Genomic DNA, 22,492 nt, shown 5'->3' on the forward strand with positions numbered 1-22,492 from the left:
CCCTCGCTGCACTAATGTCAATGGAGACTTGTGTGGAATTTTACCAATAAATTGGTCATTATGTCTTTCTGGATTTGTTGAGGGTTTTTTTGGAAAATTGTGTCATAATCTGTAAGTGTTTGGGATCATTTCAAGCCTAATAGTGTATTGATTTGTATAGTATAGATAGTGTTCGGATTTGTAATAAAATAACTTAATATCAGACCATGCTGCTGCCAGTTACTGTCCGGTTGTTAGCATGCTAGCTAGCCTCTTAGCTAAGGTAACATTTTTAAACGGAGAAGTGTAATTTCTTTGAAATGACAACTTGCTGAATAACATTACTGACATTAGTTAGAGTGGATAGTTTATACTCAAGTGAATTTGCAACAGTATATTAAGTTTAAGCGAAGTCCTTCAACTAGTACTAGTCACTTGTTAGCGCATAGCTGTATTGCCATAGCTACTCCCATCCACTTGTATAGCGTTTTAAGCTAGTGTTACCTAGCTAGCTAGCTCGGTTCACATGACTAATTAAATTATTCATATCATGTCCTAAAGAATGATTCATTGGTATCATACATGATTATAGACAATAATACTGTGAACACAATTATGTTTATCTGTTCTTATTGCTTATTAAGAGAGAAAGTTTATTTAGTAACGTATGGTGACACTCCCACTCATGCAGACCGGAACTGTCCCGTTTTACTCCCATAGTAACGAATTACGTTGCCCTATCTTGCTAGTAATCAAGGATCTTTGACCCCGCACCTCAGAACATTCGGTAACACTTTATTTTAATGTGTCGCTGTTACAGTGTACCTACCTAATTAGGTATAGTGGTACAACCTGTGTAACAACATGTACTATCAGGTACTATCATTGTACTTGCATTATGTATTTGTGGGTACCTACATATAGTTGTTACATTGTAATACTGAGTGCTTTTACAAAACTTTGCCAAAAACCAAAGAGCTGACCTAAGACCTGCTGGATGGGGTAAATCTGGTCATGATAGATTTGATATACAAACCATTCTTAGCTCCAGTCAAGGCCTAATTGTCTTCAGTGTACTTGTAACAGCTGTGCTGCTACAACCTTGTTACTCTTTGATACAGTGGAATAAACCTATTAAGTGTACCAGTTAATTACTTACATGTACATATTATGTCTTGTGCTTTGGCTAGTACAGCTGTTACATGTCCACTGAAGACAATGAGGCCTTGACTGGAGCTAAGAATGGTTTGTATATCAAATCTATCATGACCAGATTTAGGAACACAGTAGAACGGCCCATATTCAGTAGAACACAGTAGAACGGCCCATATTCAGTAGAACACAAGAGAACGCCTCATATTCAATAGAACACAAGAGAACGCCTCATATTCAATAGAACACAAGAGAACGCCTCATATTCAATAGAACACAAGAGAACGCCTCATATTCAATAGAACACAAGAGAACGCCTCATATTCAATAGAACACAAGAGAACGCCTCATATTCAATAGAACACACTGTCCCTGAGCACTCGGTACAGGTCACAACAGGATGAGGGAATCCGCTGCAAGGCTGTAAGAGTGACTACATGGAAATGTTAGTACACAAACACACACACACTCACACACATGTGCAGAAAGAGGTGAAGGGGGAGAAAGAGAGAGAGAAAAGGAGAGAGAGAGAGAGAGAGAGAGAGAGAGAGAGAGAGAGAAAAGGAGAGAGAGAGAGAGAGAGAGAGAGAGAGAGAGAGAGAAAAGGAGAGAGAGGAGAGAGAGAGAGAGAGAGAGAGGAGAGAGAGAGAGAGAGAGAGAGAGAGAGAGAGAAAGGAGAGAGAGAGAGAGAGAGAGAGAGAGAGAGAGAAAAGGAGAGAGAGAGAGAGAGAGAGAGAGAGAGAGAAAGAGAGAGAGAGAGAGAGAGAGAGAGAGAGAGAGAGAGAGAGAGAGAGAGAGAGAAAAGGAGAGAGAGAGAGAGAGAGAGAGAGAGAGAGAGAGTTGTTTGTCTGTTGGAATGTGCTGTGCCCATCTTAATCAGTGTAATGTTTGTCATAAGAGCTAACTGGGCTGGAGTGAGTATGTGAGAGTGTGTGTGATGTGTGAGTGTGTGTGTGTGTGTGCGTGATATGTGTGTGAGTGTGATATGTATGTGTGCGTATGTGTGTGATATGTGTGTGAGTGTGATATGTCTTTGTGTGTGTATGTAATATGAGTGTGTGTGTGTGTATGTGATATGAGTGTGTGTGTGTGTGTGTGTTTGTGCGTGTGTCATATGTGTAAGAGTGTGTGTGTGTGTGTGTGTGATATGTGTTTCATGTTATGTGTGCATGTGTGTACGTGTGTGTGTCATAGGTGTGTGTGATACGTGTGCATATAATAATATCTTTTTCACCTTTTTAACAAGATATGTATAACATGATAATTTCATGTAAAAATGTGAAAATTTCATATCTTGAAATAACATGATATTTTCACGTTATAACGTTATATCATTATCTTGAAATAACGTGATGATTTTGTGTAATAACGTGATAAATATCTTATTAAAATGTGAAAGAAATATTGTTATGATAAGAAACTTACTTTTATACTTTAATAATTACTTTTTATTTATTTTGGTGTGGCAGCAATACGCTTCCGTAAATATGCCCTTCTATTGCGTCATATTTCTTATTTAAAACAGCAGAGCAACTTTAGCGACAAAACGTTGCGTTGTATCGCGCTGCTCGCGTCGCTTGCAGTCAGGACACAAACAACATGGAACAAACGGATGGAAGAAACGGATTTTATCGCTAATGTTCGCTCACATCGCGTCTGGTTAGGACACGCTGTACGCAAAAGGCATTGACCATGGCAATAACAAAGATGATCGCTGTTGATGACCAACCGTTTTCAGTAGTGGAAGACGAAGGTGCTTGAGGTCGCTGAGCCCCACTATGACAAGCCAAGTCGGCGTTACTTTGCGGTTGTCGCCCTGCCTGCCTTACATGACATGGAGCCTCCCATGTCCACAAGTTACATCAGTTTTATGTTTTTTATGTATAAAATTTTATTTTATTGGACAGATGCAAATTAAATTAAAGTCAGGGCAAAAGGGAAAGTTGTGTATGATGGCTGGCTTGCATGTCAGCTGCAATAGCCTAACACCTAGCACTACATATCTCTCGCAGTAGGCTAAACATAACTGTATCAGGCAGAATGTAGTTATATGGTCATAATAGGAATTTAAGGCCTAATACTGTACTGTAAGTTTTGAACTGTTGTACAATGTTCACAGAATACAGTGACTTGGTCTCAAGTGAGTTTATTGAGAATACTTAGTGTGAATTCAGGACACACTTGTGTATCCTTTAAACAATGAAATATGAAATAAACAAAAAATATTTGTTTATTTCTTCTGGAAATCTGATGACAGTCAAATTTTGCACACAGGTAAAGGTGCCCAATATCAGTCATTTCTGAAAATAAATCACAAAAGTAAAAAAATAAATAAATGTGTTTTGGAAAATAGCTTTGTATTTGATTATCATAAAATGTGTTTTCTATACAGAGATATCGGCATTGGTAAATATCGGTATCGGCCATAACAGCAATATGAATATCGGTTATCGGCCACAATTTTCATATCGGTGCATCACTAAATCGTGTAGTAGCAGATCCCAGCTGATACCATGCTGTATGCAGGTTGCTTCCTCGCTAGTTTGCTAGGTCTCTAAGTTGCTTCCTCGCTAGTTTGCTAGATTTGCTACTCAAACTAGTTGTGCACGTAGGCTATGACGGATTTAAAAGTCATATCTAGCAAGTAGGAAAGTTTAAGTTGATGATGTGAGAGTGAAAGTAAGACATTAGAAAGGCCAGCGAAAGTTAAGGAACAAAAGCAAGAAGCAAACCTGCTGCTCTGAATAGCGATTCTGTTGTCTTGGAATGTTTGTTTTACTGACGCATTTAACCGCAATTTGTCGACAACAACGTAACCTCACCCCTGTGCGGTCAGGAAATGGTCTGATACTTTTTAAAGACAAATAGCAAATCCTTCAGTGCTGGGCAGAGCACTTCAGTTCTCTTCTCAATAAAGCAAACACAACCACTCAATCTGTTCTAGAGGCACTTTAGTTCTCTTCTCAATAAAGCAAACACAACCACTCAATCTGTTCTAGAGGCACTTTAGTTCTCTTCTCAATAAAGCAAACACAACCACTCAATCTGTTCTAGAGGCACTGCCATACTTTCCACCAGCCACCATCCTTGACGCATTTCCAGGCTTCTCAGAGGTCCTCTCAGAACACCAGAATATGACATCTTCCTGCTGTGATAGAACAGCCTCCTGACTCAGTCCTCACATGCCACACTTGCACCACGACATGCAGATCACACACACACACACACACATACACACAGTAGCACCTCAGACAGAAACAATAGCCCCCATTCACCCCCCTCCCTAACCCTTCCCCAATTGGAGGCATTGTCATCTTCGCTTGCAATGGACTGACAGTGTGTGTGTGTGTGTGTGTGTGTGTCATATGTGAGTGAAAGTACTGCATACTCATGGGCACTAATAGAAAGTGTGTGTGTGTGTGTGAGTGTGTGTTATAGGTGTGTGTGTGTGTGTGTGTGTGTTATAGGTGTGTGTGTGTGTTATAGGTGTGTGTGTGTTCTTACCCCTAGAATCTGATGTAGATAATGGTACTGAGGCCCGTAGGAGTAGAGTGCGAAGGTTCTCCAGAACACAACAGCATTCACAGTCAGCCACACTACCTGAAACACACACACACATCAGAACAGTACTCTCTCTCTCATACACTAATTTATTTATTCATTTGGAATACACACACACACACCCATACACACTAGGGGTCGACCAATTATCGTCCGGCCCGAAGTTGCAAAAACACCACTTTGTAAGCTATTGTCTCTTTGATACGGATCAATAAGTAAAGCCACTTTCTCCATTTAGCTAATTCCCGATTGATGCACGTTAGTAATAGCCTATGCTGTTTACTAGTTGGCCTACAAACTCGGGTGCTGCGCGTCGGGATTCTTTGCCTCCGCCTCGTCCATTAATTGTGAATAACGGGACACCTCGGCGGACGTTATCCCTTACATGGTAGACAAGTCCCAAATTATGCGATAGCGAACGTCAAAAAGTCTAGTTGCTCCTTTTTAAAACGGACTGTCAGAAAAGACTACATGCACCCAGGGCCAGCCGTAATTTAATCCGACCTGAACTAAATCTCGTCCTGAGCTGGCTATTAACGTGCCTTTTAGGCTCACAGAAGTGTAGCTTACAGCCTTCATATGGACACATGCTTAAATAGCCTTGAGAACTATTTTAAAACTGTTTTGTTATTCAACCACTTGCCATAACGCATGCACCTCTTCCTCTCCCTCTCTCGTGCACTCTCACACACGATGGCAAAGCATCCTCTTTGTGACAGGTCCCTTAACAAGCACATAGCCCATTGTGTAGGCTATTGTGTATCAAAAGAAGAAAGAAAAGTTTGCATAATTAAATGCTTTTGAGTGCATTTTTTGCAGCATATCGCCTTTTCTATCTACCCCCCTTTTTGACAACTGACATATCGGTTTTACATATCGGTTATCGGCCACCTGTTTTGGTAATAATTGATATCGGTATCAGCCCAGAAAAAACCATATCGGTCGATCCCTAACTCACTCACACACACACTCACTCACACACACACTCACTCACACACACACTCACTCACACTCACTCACTGACACACACACACACACTCACTCACACACACACTCACTCACACTCTCACTCACTCACTCACACACACTCACTCACACACACACACTCACTCACACACACACTAGAATAATTTACTCAGACAGAACAATATGAAGAAACACACACACACTAATGTATTCACAAAACACAATTCACAGTGAATATCAAACAACCACCATCACACACTTAACACACCGAAACCCCAAAATACACTTGCATGATCATAGAATACACACAATACATGAAATATAAACACACACACACACATGAATCACCTCTACAACACTCACACCCCAAAACACACACACACACACCACAAAGGCAGCACCCAGTGTGTCATTGTCATTCTCTCTCTCACACACACACACACACACACATTTGTTTCTTGTGAATATCCAAATGTGATGTGAAAACCACAGCAGAGTGTGTTACAGTACTTAGTGCTGTGGTGTGTGTGAGAGAGAGAGTGGGGGGTCTGTGTAGTAGTAGGCCTACTTATTAGCACACTGTAGACTACTTTGATTGTTTCTCTTTATTTGTAAGTCGCTTTGGATAAAGGCGTCAGCTTAATGACTATGTATAAATGTAACAGAGATGTGTGTGTATCAAACTGGAGTGAGTAATTGTGTGTATGTATGTATGTGTGTATGTATGAGTGTATGTGTGTGTGAGAGAGAGTTTGTGTGTGTGTGTCTCTCTCTCTCTCTCTCTCTCTCTCACAAACACACACACACATCAGCTGCTACATAGTTCTTTAGGCTTCACACACAATCACAGCTGGTAATACACTTACCCCTCTCTCTCACTAACACACACACACACACACACGTTTACACACCAACAGAATGTTCTTGCTTCCTTCGTTGGCGACCCAACTCCTCAAAGACAAAGCCATATCTCGAGCGACTGTCTCGAGCTCTCAGCACAGAGCACAAAACTGCACGCGCAACACAACTTCTGCTCAACTCCAAGTCATCGTGTTCAGATGTGAGCGTGAAGGCAGCCCGGTTCCGTGAACAAGGTTGCTCGCAGCTGTTCGCTCCCGCGAGACCGCCTAGCCATTCTCCTCTGCTCGGTCCGGTTGCACTGAAGACAGCAGTGTGAAAGTCTACGCGCGCTGTAGTTTTCCACGACTCCCGGAGGCGAGCCGTCCCGACTTTGTTACCGGAAACCAGGCATCCCTGCCTGTCGCGCACACAAAGCTTCCTCTGACAAACAGACCTCGGAGCTGCGCGAGACCACTGCCAGCCCCTCTCAATTAACAGCAGCTCTCACGCGACTCCAGCTGACTGCAGCCTCGCGCTGGCGGAACTGGCCGCTACACCGGGGCCCGAGGGATTTCCCCGTTCCGCGCTATGTGCAGCTGCGCGAGCCATTGTTTAGACTACATTAGAAACGTTACACAGAAGAGTTGTGTGTGTGTGTGTGATGTCTGAGAGTGGGTGGACAACGGTGTCCAACTTGGACCAACTTGTCCAGTGTGACCCACAAAGATTAACTGCAGTTCCGAAACAGAGCAGACCAGCCGACTACAATATCTTTATTCTTTATTCAGACCAGCGGACTGGGCTACAATATCTTTATTCTTTATTCAGACCAGCGGACTACAATATCTTTATTCTTTATTCAGACCAGCGGACTGGGCTACAATATCTTTATTCTTTATTCAGACCAGCGGACTACAATATCTTTATTCTTTATTCAGACCAGCGGACTGGACTACAATATCTTTATTCTTCATGAGACAAAAAATGCAGTGTTTCTGAAGTGCAGCAGTACAATGAGATGTTGGAGATGTAATGCAGTGCTGCAGTAGATTGCTGTATGGTGCATTTCCCGCATATGAACTGCAAATCTCCAAAACTGCAGTTTTTGTAAAGTCTCTCGCTCTCTGCCTCTGTGTGTGTGTGTCCGGTCTCTGTGTGTGTGTGTGTTCGGTCTCTGTGTGTGTGTGCCTGTGTGTCCGGTCTCTGTGTGTGTGTGTGTGTGTGTGTGCCTGTCCTGTCTGTGTGTGTGTGTTCGGTCTCTGTGTGTGTGTGTGTGTGTGTGTGCCTGTCCTGTCTGTGTGTGTGTGTGTGTGTGTCCGGTCTCTGTCTGTGTGTGTGCGTGCGTGCATGTGTGTCCTGTCTGTGTGTGCAGTGCCGCTGCTGCCCATCAAATTTGTCCGACTGACCATTCTTTTCTCTGTTGTTAATTTTTCTGACTATGAGGCTCCATGACTTTGTTAACACGGGGCATCTGAACACACAAAGCAAATTTTTATCATTTTTATAACAATTTGGGTGTTTTATTTAACTTTAGAACACCCATTGTGTTCCCTGTCAAAAATGACCAGCCATTGGAAACGAATGGGTGAGAAAATGGTCAGTGTATAAAATTGAGTCCAGGCACATACCTATTGATCAGATGGATCTGTATGGGTGCTTCTGTACATTCACACACACACACACACACACCCTCTTTGCTTCTATGCCAGCCCCCACTGGAACCTTTCCTTTCCCCAATAGAATCTTCCCCTTTCTGACTTGCATGAGCTCAGGTCAGTGAGGCCTGCAGGCCATAAATAGCCAATGGTAGTTCAAAACGGCTGAACATAAGTTGATACAAATGTCTATCACAACATTAGATGATACTATGTGTGTTACTATGGATTCATAACAAGTCATAATGCACCGGCCATTTTTGACCGGGAACACAAAATTAGTGAACATAAAAGGAACGCAACAGGAGGGTTAGCCATGCTACAACACAATCAGCTATAAACATCAACATCAACAGCCATGCTACAACACAATCAGCTATTAGCATCAACAGCCATGCTACAACACAATCAGCAATAAACATTAACAGCCATGCTACAACACAATCAGCTATTAGCATCAACATCAACAGCCATGCTACAACACAATCAGCTATTAGCATCAACAGCCATGCTACAACACAATCAGCAATAAACATTAACAGCCATGCTACAACACAATCAGCTATAAACATCAACATCAACAGCCATGCTACAACACAATCAGCTATTAGCATCAACAGCCATGCTACAACACAATCAGCAATAAACATTAACAGCCATGCTACAACACAATCAGCTATTAGCATCAACATCAACAGCCATGCTACAACACAATCAGCCATTAGCATCAATAGCCATGCTACAACACAATCAGCTATTAGCATCAACATCAACAGCCATGCTACAACACAATCAGCATCAACGTCAACAGCCATGCTACAACACAACCAGCAATAAACATCAACATCAACAGCCATGCTACAACACAATCAGCTATTAGCTTCAACAGCCATGATGCTACAACACAATCAGCTATCAGCATCAACATCAACAGCCATGCTACAACACAATCAGCTATTAGCATCAACAGCCATGCTACAACACAATCAGCAATAAACATCAACAGCCATGCTACAACACAATCAGCTATTAGCATCAACAGCCATGCTACAACACAATCAGCTATTAGCATCAACCATAGACTGTATATATAGAACTGGACAGTGTGCCGTCTGTTAAGAGTGATGCGAGCGCTAGTCCAGAGCCCCCTGGTGGCTGGTTGCAGTACAATGCGTAACTCCGCCCATCTCCATGTATTTCAATGGGCAAGTAGCCAACTTTCCGTGTCACTTTTCTCACCTAAAACTATTTTTGCATCTACAACTTTTTATTCGAAAAAATAGTTTTCAAGATGCTTCAATACACACTATTTTTCTTTTCTCGCTGAAATTATTTTTTTTTATGTTATTTTAACAAATCTAAAAAGGGCGTGTTTACATCTATGATTGACAGCTGGCTGGCAGCAGACTCGACGCTTTGTCGCTACCTTATTTTAACGACACCTGATATCGACACCTAATCTAACCTAAATAAGTGTTGCTGTTATTATCACTAGGCTATATCTTATCACAGTCTGATTAAATACATATTGATAGTCATACATTGTGTGATTGTTTGTAAGAGACATCGTTGTTAGTTGTGACAGATTCTTAGTGCTGTTCTTTCGTAGATGCTAAGTATATTAGCTTATAGCATGCTAGCATTAGCCAGTTGAGAGGTAAAGTAAAAGGGTTCTGCTATATTGATCCGAAGTAACGTTAGCCATAGTCACGATCATTTACAGTCCTACTTGTTTCAAATGGTTTAATGTGACCAGTGATTGCCGCCACCACCGTTGCAACTTCATTTGAATACACTTAAGTCACTGGGAGAAGGCGATGTTAAGTTTCATTAACGTTAACTCTTGCTTAGTTTTGCACGAATGGCAATAAACGCCACCTAGCCTGCTAGGTCGACAACCTCGGTATGACCATTTATTAATAAGCCAGACAAATAACGTTACTTGTTTTTTAGTGAACACATATTGGACCATAGCTTAACGTGAGGAGGGATTCAAAGTTACAAATGGATAATTTGCTTAGTATGCTCAGAACAGCGGTATCTGAAAATGCTGAGTTAAAGGAGAATTCCGGTGTGATATTGACCTAAAGTGTATTGAAACATGATACCGAGTGTGAACGTATGTCTCATAGCCCATCTCGACTTGTCCCCTGCACTCCAAAATCTGGCGCTAGTTAGCCGATGCTACCAACAACTTTTTCAGTAGTGGTGCTTCGGCATCGGGCTAGCCATGCAAATAAATCACTGTTTTACACCCATTTACGAGGCTCAATGTATCTCCACACTTCATTGGTAGACTTCCTAGGGCCCTGACATTTAAAACGAGACATTGAGAACTTTGAAAAAGCACTGGTAGTTTACTTACAAGACGATTTATACAGACAGTATCTTCACGAAGTTTAACGTTTGCAGCCATCTTGAATTTAGTCACGATAAGTCGAGCAACAAGTAAGAATGAACAGGTATGATAAGGGATCAGATTCCAAAAATAATTCAGTGGAAATGCATGGATTCCAGTTGCTGCTACTGGAAGAAACTGGAATCCATGCATTTCCACTGAATTATTTTTGGAATCTGATCCCTTATCATACCTGTTCATTCTTACTCGTTGCTCGACTTATCGTGACTAAATTCAAGATGGCTGCAAACGTTAAACTTCGTGAAGATACTGTCTGTATAAATCGTCTTGTAAGTAAACTACCAGTGCTTTTTCAAAGTTCTCAATGTCTCGTTTTAAATGTCAGGGCCCTCGGAAGTCTACCAATGAAGTGTGGAGATACATTGAGCCTCGTAAATGGGTGTAAAACAGTGATTTATTTGCATGGCTAGCCCGATGCCGAAGCACCACCTATTGAAAAAGATGTTGGTAGCATCGGCTAACTAGCGCCAGCTTTTGGAGTGCAGGGGACAAGCCGAGATGGGCTATGAGACATACGTTCACACTCGGTATCATGTTTCGATACACTTTAGGTCAATATCACACCGGAATTCTCCTTTAAGGTATTGTTGTTACCTGCGATTGCACTGCTGGAGAAGCATTTTGCATTGGTATGATTTGATCAGGTCTTGCCAGTGATGTGTAAATCCTCCCGTAGACGTACCCCATTTCAATACGTCTAAATTGAAAACTGTGACAACTCATCATAGGCTCTCTCAATATGTCTGTAATCGTATGACTCTACCACAGGGTTGCTAGTACTAGTCTTTCACCAGAGAGGGTGCTCCATTATAAATCAAAAATGTAATATTGCAGCCTTCATGTCAGCTGTAAAAATATGAGAACATGGACCTACTACATCAGGATACTCTGTAGACATTTTACACATAATCAGGAAGCTACTTTGCTGTTCAGTGAGTCATGTGTTTAAAGTGGTACTACATTTAAAGAAACATATTTTTATTTTTTGCTTCAAGTGCATAAGAAAATACCACATTATGATGGCTAGGTTACACTTTTGTCCAAAGCCATATACAAATACAAAACAATATAATACTTAAATTTAACAGGGATCAATCAATAGCCTAATTAAATATAAACAATGAAAATGAGGGGGGGGGGGGGCAATAATAAATAACAATGGCCATTCAATCAATAATATAACAATAACATGGTAACACTACATTAAGGAGAATATCAATAAAAAAACAATGTCAAATTAGTCAACAGCCTAATGAAAATAACACAGTACTATACAAACCATAACACTTAAGAAGCGCTTAATGAACTAAGTGCATGTTGAACAGATATGCCTTTAGACCACTCTTAAAAGACCAAAAACTATCACAGGAATGAAGAGCACTGGGCAACTCATTCCACCAACATGGAACCACTGAGGGAAACCTAGCGTTTAAGACTGGTGACATAACAGACACTCAGCAGAAGACTGCAGTGGGCGGTTGAGGATGTACATCTTGATCGTTGAATCAAAATAACAAGAAGCAGATCCAGTCAGTGTCCTATAGGCCAAAGTGTGAGATTTAAATTTAATTCTGGCTACTATAGGGAGCCCACGGAGAGTAACTAGGAGAGGAGTTACAATGTGTCCTCTTTGGCTGATTGAAGACCAGGCGTGCTGCGGCATTCTGAATGATATTTCAAACAAAATAAATAAAAACATTCAAAATTGATTTAGTATCAACCAATAATTATTCTGATATTAATGTTCTTCTAACTTCTACATCTGTGTGTAGGCTACTGTTAAATACCAAGGCAGTTAAATGCAGTGGTATAGTCTATGTGATACACAGGACTACACAGTAAACCCACTTAAAAAGCATCACCATCTCAGTATACCCATTTAAAATAAGCAAGGATTGCTCACAGTATACCCACCACTACAGCTAACTAGACTACACCACTGGTTAAATGGCGCATTGCAATTTACAATTTGTGTGAGTTCAGGGGCATACAGAAAGTTGAAGTTTGGGTGGCATCAATAAAGAAAATAGAAACAAAGTGATGTGTACAGCCTCAAGTATGAATGATGTCAAGTTAACAGAAGGTTCAGAGCAGCGGCAGACCTATCTTGGTGCCACGCAAGTTATTGAAAGTCATGTGTTTCGTAGTGGTGCTGTGCCATGTCCCATGTATAAGGGGCTTCAGGTTGATCCAGTGACAGTGGGTGGTGTCAGGGAGATGAATGTCTGGGAACTTGGAGAAAGGGGGAGGACATGCCACCTCAGACCACCCCAGCCAAACCACTTCACGTAGGCATTCCCTTGCAGACTAATGGAGACCTCCTTGCCGCCACCTCCAGTACATTCAGCCATCACCCATACCTTATCTGCAAAAAGGAAAGTTACAATAAAGTTAGTCAGACAATTTTACAATATTACAAAGCATATAATGAGGCACTCAACAACACTAGTAATACCAATTAATTAAATATATGTGTGCAATAAATGTCACTGCCTACCTAATGTTAACTACACGTTTAAACATGCGATTTTAATATTAAATTCTATATTTAAATATGTGAATTATCAACTTGCGTCAGCTTGAAAAATAACGTTATCAGTATGACTGATCATGGACGTTAGATGACAAATTGAGGTGTTACTTTCACCGATATCCCTGGGAATTTGTGACTGGTTCTTGGCGTAGTGTTTAATGCAGGCGTTTCATTTATCGATCATTCACTTATGCGGTCTACAACTACCGACCTACCGTCACAGGTGTAGCTCTAACGGAGGTGTCTTTGTCGTTAACGTTAGAAAAAATGCAACGTTGGTAAACTGGCTAGTAGTTACATTAATATGACAAGTTGATGAGGTCCATGCTTCATATAATGTTAACTTACGTTGCTTTATCACATCATAAACTGTACTGACTGTGTAATCTCCATGTACAGTCAATGGTTACTCCATGTTGAGATGGCATACATTCAAATTGAGATATTTGAAAACAGCAAAAACTAATAAAACCGACTAAACATGCATCGACTCTTACGGGAGCTGTTTGCTAATCTTCACCTCAATGACCAACTTAGCCTACCGTTTACAGTAACGTTAATGTAGCTGCTAACGTTAGCATGTAATTCGCTGTCCGTATTTCTGTTGTTAGCTGATTAGTATTCACCATACTAATTTCTCACAGTCTGTAATCAACATAATACGCTCTCTTAGATGTATTTAAGAACAACAATAGACAAAAAAACTTTTCAGTTGATACACAAAACTTACCAGACAAGAACAAACCGAAGACTGTTGTTTGTACTGTTTAGCTAACTCACAGCCGCTAAATTCATTCAGCCAGCTAGCCTTCGGCGCCAAGTCGACCTCATTATCGACCTGTGTTGTGGAAAGGAGAAGGGGGCGGGTTTCACTCGACAAGGGGCGTGTTTAACTCGCTGAGTGGCAACTGAGTGGGCATGCCTGACCGCGACTCCTCTTCACTGCGCATGCTTCAACTTCTGCTGCGCAGCCGCACTTCAAATTGGTTGCAAATTTTCCAAGATGGCGTCACCTTGGCGGCTTCAATTCCATAGAACACTGCTGAATGCAACCACACTGTCCAGTTCTATATATACAGTCTATGGCATCAACAGCCATGCTACAACACAATCAGCTATTAGCATCAACAGCCATGCTACAACACAATCAGCTATTAGCATCAACATCAACAGCCATGCTACAACACAATCAGCATCAACGTCAACAGCCATGCTACAACACAACCAGCAATAAACATCAACAGCCATGCTACAACACAATCAGCTATTAGCATCAACAGCCATGCTACAACACAATCAGCAATAAACATCAACAGCCATGCTACAACACAATCAGTTATTAGCATCAACAGCCATGCTACAACACAATCAGCTATTAGCATCAACAGCCATGCTACAACACAATCAGCAATAAACATCAACAGCCATGCTACAACACAATCAGTTATTAGCATCAACAGCCATGCTACACCACAATCAGCTATTAGCATCAACATCAACAGCCATGCTACAACACAATCAGCTATTAGCATCAACAGCCATGCTACAACACAATCTCACGGATGAGATAGATACTTTATTGATCCCCAAGGGGAAATTCAATGAGACCTAGCACCATACAAGAGTCTGTTCCCACTGCAGGCTCATCCCTTCTCACACCTCCAACCCTAACCAGGGCGGGATCAGTCAGGGCTGACCATCGGTTTGCATGGAATGTAATGAATCGGTTTGCATGAAATGCCCCTATTTGAACTGTAAATATTTGCATTGTTGCAGTGTTTGTGGTTATAGTCATCCTAGAGCCGTTTGTCCCTCCAGGATCAAAGTGGGTCCATCAGCGAAAAGATCCTGAAAAAATATCCTTCTACTCCAATCAACATCCAACAACTGTCTGATGAACTTGTGTTTCATCCTAACATATGTTTTGTTCATTTTCTCATCACTGGTTTGATTCAAGGGTTTTTTGCTGGCCCTAGTCTTTTTTTAAAGGTCTGCTCCTCCACCCATCTCAATGGCATCTCTTCGGTGTCAGATGGAAGTCCAAAATGTATTTTGTCGTGGGTCTGACCGGTGGGTGCTGTCGTAGCCCCAAAATGTTCAGTTCATTATCAGAGGCTTTGTGTTGGATTTTACTTCATAATTGTGAACTCTTTGATGATTTTTCTAGTAGAAGACTTTCCCAATTCTCCTTCTGATCATGCAATGCTCGCACTGGAACGTCCTAGATAGATAGATAGATGCTTTATTGATCTCCAAGGGGAAATTCAGGGGGTCTCAGTAGCATACAGACATCTCACACAACATGCACTTACAGCAGAAATGGTAAATATAAGTATAAGTATAAACATATAACAAAACCCCCCTGTACAATAGAGACAGTAGGAGATAAGAAAAACTAAATACTAAACATACTATATAAATTAAATGTAAAAAATCCAGTGTGCTTGAGGGTGATCAAGCATGAGACGCTTGTAGTGACAGGGCCTGTAGTTTTGTGTGCATAGTGAGGTGCTCAAGAGAGTGAGTGTCATGGTGAAGGTGCAAAAAGTAGTCCAACAGTAGTCCTTTAGTTATGTGTGCATGGTAAGGTGCTCAAGAGAGTGATTGTCATGGTGAAGGAAGGTGCAAAAAGTAGTCCAACAGTGCAAGAGTAAGGTCTAGAGACCAGCATAAATAATATAGACAAATAGGAGAGTAAAGTATAATGTAGACAAGTAGCCAAAAATCCAAGTGTGGTCATGTGAAAGGGCTTATTGATGATATAACCTTCATTGATTGTAGGCTTATTTGTCAGGCTAATTAACAAAACCATTAAGTGATACAGGTGGTTTGGCCATGAACAACAGACATTGAAAAAGATAAAGGTCCGAATCAGCCCCCGGAAGGCCAATTAAATACCTCTCAGGGAAGGCCAATTAAATACCTCTCAGGGAAGTGGACCTGCTGGGGGTGAGGGGTGTAAAAAGTGTTTTTAGAGTGTAGTGTGTTTTTATACTAGAGTTTTTATAGTGTAGTGTGTTTTTATATTAGAGTTTTTAGAGTGTAGTGTGTTTTTATACTAGAGTTTTTTGAGTGTAGTGTGTTTTTATATTAGAGTTTTTAGAGTGTAGTGTGTTTTTATACTAGAGTTTTTTGAGTGTAGTGTGTTTTTATATTAGAGTTTTTTGAGTGTAGTGTGTTTTTATATTAGAGTTTTTAGAGTGTAGTGTGTTTTTATACTAGAGTTTTTAGAGTGTAGTGTGTTTTTATATTAGAGTTTTTTATACTAGAGTTTTTAGAGTGTAGTGTATTTTTATATTAGAGTTTTTAGAGTGTAGTGTGTTTTTATATTAGTTTTAGAGTGTGTTTTTATAGTTCCAATATCCAATAGGTCCACTGCCAGGACGGTGTTTATGCTTCCTCAGACACCAAGAAAAAGGACTGTGCTTGCTCAAATTTATGGTTGTTTAATGTTGAATGTCAGAGTAATTACATACAAAAACATACCTTCACATTACATCACAATTTATTAAGGAACGAAGTTTATAAAGATAAACACAATATATCAGATGGATTACACAAATATTTCTACTGTAATTTTCTGTTTAATTAAATATTTCATGGCGCTATTGCGATGCACGGCCACCAGATGCCGCCATTTCTCTGCTTGCAAAAAAAAGGCCCAAAGTGCAGTGCCATGCCGCCATCTGGTGGCCTGAAATATTTAATGTAGCACATTATATTTATTGGAAAAGAAACAGCAGTTGAATAACCTTGTACTTCCTTGTCAATTATTCATGTAATCCATCTGATGTGTTTTTCTTTTTAACTTTGTTCCTTTATGAATTATGGTGCATTAAGGTACGTTTTTGAATGTAATTCTCTCTCTTTTGATCCCGTGAGGGAAATTTGGTCTCTGCATTTATCCCAATGAAAATGTCCCAACATGAATCTGACTCCAGAGCATACTATGCTGATTACACTTCATATTCATGAAAGACGTTATATCTCCATTTCTAGAAAAAAACAGCGATTTTGATGAAAACTAGCTACTGTTTAGCTTGGGATTTCTCAGGAACAGAGGCGTGTAGAAATACACGGTTTGCACCCACTGAGAGCTTAAAGTCTCACCTTTTAATCGAGCTATTGTATGTGTTCATAGCTATAACACAGAATATGCTGTGGCTGTACAAAAATCATCAACAATGGTCTAGATTGCTGGCACTCTAGGACAAAGCTCCCGAAAACTGCTTGGCATTCAATGAGTTAATAATGTCATGCTTACTGACATATTGCTTTTTATGTGTTATAGGGTGTTAATAATGTCATGCTTACTGACATTATTGCTTTTTATGTGTTATAGGCAGCTGGCCTGATGCACCCTTTGCCCAGGCGGAAGCAGCAGTTCTTCACAAAGGAGCACACACTCTTCATGGTGGACCTGATGAGGCTACATCTGGAGAGGGTCTCCCAAAGTCAACAGGCCGGAGGAACAAGAAAGAGCTGTAGGCAGATATGGCTACAAAACTAACAGAATGAACTTCTGGTATGAACTTGCAATAGAATATGATACTCACACACAAATATAAAATGTTTGTACTTATGTGTGAAACATCCTTACAGATGCCCAAAGTGGAGGTGTTGGAGTCCAGGCTTGTTTGTTTATCACGAGGTGATGATTAAACACAACTGTTTGTTTATCATGAGGTGATGATTAAACACAACTGTTTTTTTTATCATGAGGTGATGATTAAACACAACTGTTTGTTTATCATGAGGTGATGATTAAACACAACTGTTTGTTTATCATGAGGTGATGATTAAACACAACTGTTTTTTTTTATAATGAGGTGATGATTAAACACAACTTAAATATACTCTTTCAATTGCAGACACAAAAATGTATTCATCACTTGCATAATTTGTGTTCCTGATTGTGATTGGCCAGTTGATCCCAAGGGATCTTATACTGTGGCTCGTGAATGACTGCAGTTTGTTTCTGTTTGGCTCTGATAGTCGATCCTCTTGTCTGCATACACACAGGCCACACAAAGCGACCCTAAAGCACTCAACAGACAGTAGGGTGTGCTTTGACGTCGGCTTGGGCTGCACTCGCCTTAAAATGATAATGACCATGAGAGCGACCATGACAATTGTGGCCCCTATTTTATGATGTAGCATAGAACCCTGGATGTAGCATAGAACCCTGGATGTAGCATAGATGTGTCTGGGCTGGCGTCTGACCTCTGGCTTGACCCCTGAGGCTTCTCGAGGCCTACGGCAGACTGCAAACGCTCACACACACCAGGCGTTTCCACACTCACACACGCTCACACACACCAGGCGTCTCCACACTCACACACACCAGGCGTCTCTACACTCACACACACTCACACACACCAGGCGTCTCTACACTCACACACGCTCACACACACTCACACACACCAGGTGTCTCTACGCTCACACACACTCACACACACCAGGCGTCTCTACACTCACACACGCTCACACACACTCACACACACCAGGTGTCTCTACGCTCACACACACTCACACACACCAGGTGTCTCTACGCTCACACACACTCACACACACCAGGCGTCTCTACACTCACACACACCAGGTGTCTCTACGCTCACACACACCAGGCGTCTCCACGCTCACACACACTCACACACACCAGGCGTCTTCACACTCACACACACTCACACACACCAGGCGTCTTCACACTCACACACACTCACACACACCAGGCGTCTTCACACTCACACACACCAGGCGTCTCCACACTCACACACACCAGGCGTCTTCACACTCACACACACCAGGCGTCTCTACGCTCACACACACCAGGCGTCTTCACACTCACACACACCAGGCGTCTCTACACTCACACACACTCACACACACCAGGCGTCTTCAACGCTCACACACACCAGGCGTCTTCACGCTCACACACACTCACACACACCAGGCGTCTTCACGCACACTCACACACACTCACACACACCAGGCGTCTTCACACTCACACACACCAGGCGTCTCTACGCTCACACACACTCACACACACCAGGCGTCTTCACACTCACACACACCAGGCGTCTCTACGCTCACACACACTCACACACACCAGGCGTCTTCACGCTCACACACACTCACACACACCAGGCGTCTTCACGCTCACACACACTCACACACACCAGGCGTCTCTACACTCACACACGCTCACACACACTCACACACGCCAGGCGTCTCCACGATGAGAGGCATGACCACTGCTCCAGCTTCGGCCTGGGCTGCCGTCTGACACGAAAAGAGGCGTGAGCTTCCCCAACAATGTATTAATGCCTTCTGTACTGGTCTGCGCTTGGCAACGATGTACCGATAGCCACTGTTGTTTTACAATCATGACATACATGACTTAGCTTTCAACTCTGAAAATGAGTCTCCTCATTGTGATCTTCCTGCCTTGGGCAGCTATTTGGCTGCTCTGAAGCAGCAATACACATGGCAAGGCAAGGCAATTTTATTTGTATAGCGCATTTCTTACATCAAGCAGTTCAATGTGCTTTACAAAGAGGAGACAACAGTGTAGTTTATAGTAAAAAAGTACATGACAGCAATAAAAGACATTCAATAAAACCACATATGTATTAAAAGAACAAGGAGATAAAAAATAAAATAAATGAATACATACTAAAAGGAAAACATTAGCAATGTTAATGATATGCATCACTGAAGAGCGTGGTCTTTAGTTTTGATTTAAAAATGGAAACTGTGGGAGCATTTTTAATCTCTTCTGGCAGTTTGTTCCGTAGTTTAGCTGCATAAACACTAAAGGCTGACTCACCACGTTTTGTTTTGGCAGTTGTTTGAACCTGGTTTGAGACCTCAGTGATCTGGCTGGGGTATGCTATATGAACATGTCATGTATATATTTTAGTCCAATGCCATTTAGTGCTTTATAAACAAGAAGTAAAGCTTTAAAATCAATTCTATAGATGACAGGAAGCCAGTGTAAGGACCTCAGGATTGGGGTGATGTGCTCATTTATTTTAGTTCTAGTTGGCACTCTAGCAGCTGCATTTTGTATAGTTTGTAATTGCTTTATAGTTTTTTTGGAAATCCCAGTTAAAAGTGCATTTCCGTAGTTTATCCTGCTTGAAATAAAAGCATGAATACGTTTTTCTAGGTCACTCTCTGACATAAGGTTCCTCAATTTTGCAATGTTCTTCAGGTGAAAAAATGCTGATTTAGTGACTGATTTTACATGGTTATTAAAACTCAAGTCACTGTCAATTATTATGCCAAGGTTTCTTACAGCATCCTTTACCTGAAGTCCATTTGTGCCAAGTAGAGTAGCAACCCTGGATCTTTGCTCTCTGTTCCCAAAAATAATGAACTCGTTTTTTTCTTTGTTTAATTGAAGAAAGTTTTGTGACATCCAAGTATTAATCTGGTGAGAATCGAGGGGTGCATAGTCGTTGGGAGACAGAGCTAGGTAAATTTGAGTGTCATCTGCATAGCTATGGTAACACATTGAGTTTTTCCTGAGAATCTGGCCGAGTGGGAGCATGTAAAGATTAAACAATAAGGGGCCTAGGATTGATCCCTGAGGAACACCACAATTCAGGGTTGCTGGTTTTGAGGTGAAATTTTCTATGGCTACAAAGTAGCTCCTGCCTTGTAAGTAAGATTGTAGCCATTTTATGACAGCACCTGAAAAACCGACCCAGTGCTCCAGTCGATGGAGTAGTATCTGGTGGTCGACAGTATCAAATGCTGCACTGAGGTCCAATAATACCATGACAGTTGTTTTACCTGCATCTGTGTTCAGACGGATGTCATTTATCACCTTTACAAGAGCTGTCTCTGTGCTGTGGTTAGTACGGAAGCCAGATTGATAATCGTCAAAATAGCTATGTGATGATAAAAAAGTAGTCAATTGGTTAAAAACAGTTTTTTCAATTATTTTTCCAATAAAAGGAAGATTTGATATTGGTCTGTAGTTGCTCAGTACTGAGCGATCCACATTACTCTTTTTGAGTAAGGGCTTTTGAGTAAGGGCCCTTTACTTTAGGGATCTGGGAAAGGTACCAGTTTGTAGTGATGTATTTATGATCCAAAGTACGTCTGTTGACATGAGATGAATAACAGATTTAAAAAGACTACTGGGTAAGGTATCCAGTTGGGAGGTAGCATAGCTAAGATTTTGAACGGTTTTAATCTCATGGTTGATGGAACTAAATTCTGACATTTGGTGTATGGGTCCTCTTTCGGCAGGTGGTAGTTCCAACACATGAGTTGTTCGCAACTGCGTTGTTATGTTCAGTCTTATTTTTTCAATTTTATTATTGAAAAAGGCTGCGAACTCTTTGCATTTGTGATCTGAGAGAAGTTCCGGTGTTATGCCAGTAGGAGGGTTTGTTAGCCTCTCAACAGTAGAGAAGAGCACACAGGCATTATTTATGATCCTGCTAAAAATCTCAGAGAAAAAGGTCTCCCTTGCCTTGCAGATTTCATAATTATACAGCCTTAGCATGTTTTTATAAATTTGGTGGTCAATGTGCAGTTTGGATTTGCGCCATTTTCGTTCGGCTTTCCTGCATTCCCTTTTTTTTGTTTAACCATTGGATTTTGTCTCCAGGGAGCACTTTGCTTGTTTATGACTTTTTTAACTTTTATTGGAGCAATGTCATCTATGATTTGTCTCATCCTTGACGTGAAATTGTTCATCAAGTCATCTACCGAGTCACAGATTTGAGGTAGGTTTCGGGAGAGCGCTTGCTCAAAAAGGGCAGTGGTGTTCTCATCTATGACTCTCTTTCCAACAGTCCTAGACACGTTTTCTAAATAGGGGGACATGTACACATCACATGTCGTGTAAGAGACAAGCAGCCATACTGGCCATGACCACAGAGTCACGTAGACGCTTCCTCATCTTCTCCTGTCCTGAATACACTATAAAAAAAAAAACGCAATCAAAAACAACCTAGCCCATGAAAACATAGCAAACTGTTCCGGCAAATCACAGACGAGATGCGCGTCTAGGAGAGTTTCACTTGCACGGGAGCAGCACGGGCAGGGCCGGCGGAAGGCAATCCTGCGCCCTATAGGCGAAATAGCAATATGTCGCCCCCATATTTACAGACTGTGTGCCCCTTCCGACTGTGTGCTACCTCCGCAGAAGCCCCTGGCAAAATACGCTTTCTGGTAACAAACATATTATTACAGGCTATTACCGGTATGCAGAAATCGGACCACCTATTGAATATGATTCCGTCTGTTAGGTGTGCATTTAAACGTGACATTAGGAACACACTTCGGGTGTCGCTGTCTCATATCACCCCATGATAGGAGCGTCTTATTGCGGGGAAACAAGCTCAGGGCTCCCCTGATTCGGTGACA

At 41.4% G+C, this 22,492-nt stretch overlaps 1 protein-coding gene and 1 long non-coding RNA gene across 2 annotated transcripts in view; both read right to left on the reverse strand.

Moving 5' to 3' along the window:
- The window catches only part of LOC121683341 (NADPH oxidase 4), a 30,620-nt gene extending 23,043 nt beyond the window's left edge, over positions 1-7,577 (reverse strand). The window contains exons 1-2 of the mRNA XM_042062955.1: positions 6,570-7,577; positions 4,636-4,731 (exon numbers count right to left, since the gene is read on the reverse strand). Coding sequence (XP_041918889.1) covers positions 4,636-4,731; positions 6,570-6,626 — 153 coding nt within the window. The 5' untranslated portion in view covers positions 6,627-7,577. The remainder of the gene's footprint in view (positions 1-4,635; positions 4,732-6,569) is intronic.
- Positions 7,578-7,939: 362 nt separating this feature from the next.
- Positions 7,940-22,165, reverse strand: LOC121683358. The gene is made up of 3 exons (XR_006022755.1): positions 22,062-22,165; positions 19,306-19,308; positions 7,940-7,950 (listed from the first exon to the last, which is right to left on the reverse strand). It is a non-coding gene; the product is annotated as an uncharacterized LOC121683358 (long non-coding RNA).
- Between the last annotated feature and the right edge of the window lie 327 nt (positions 22,166-22,492).

Source organism: Alosa sapidissima, chromosome 15 (genome assembly GCF_018492685.1).
Source record: "Alosa sapidissima isolate fAloSap1 chromosome 15, fAloSap1.pri, whole genome shotgun sequence".
NCBI lineage: Eukaryota > Metazoa > Chordata > Actinopteri > Clupeiformes > Clupeidae > Alosa > Alosa sapidissima.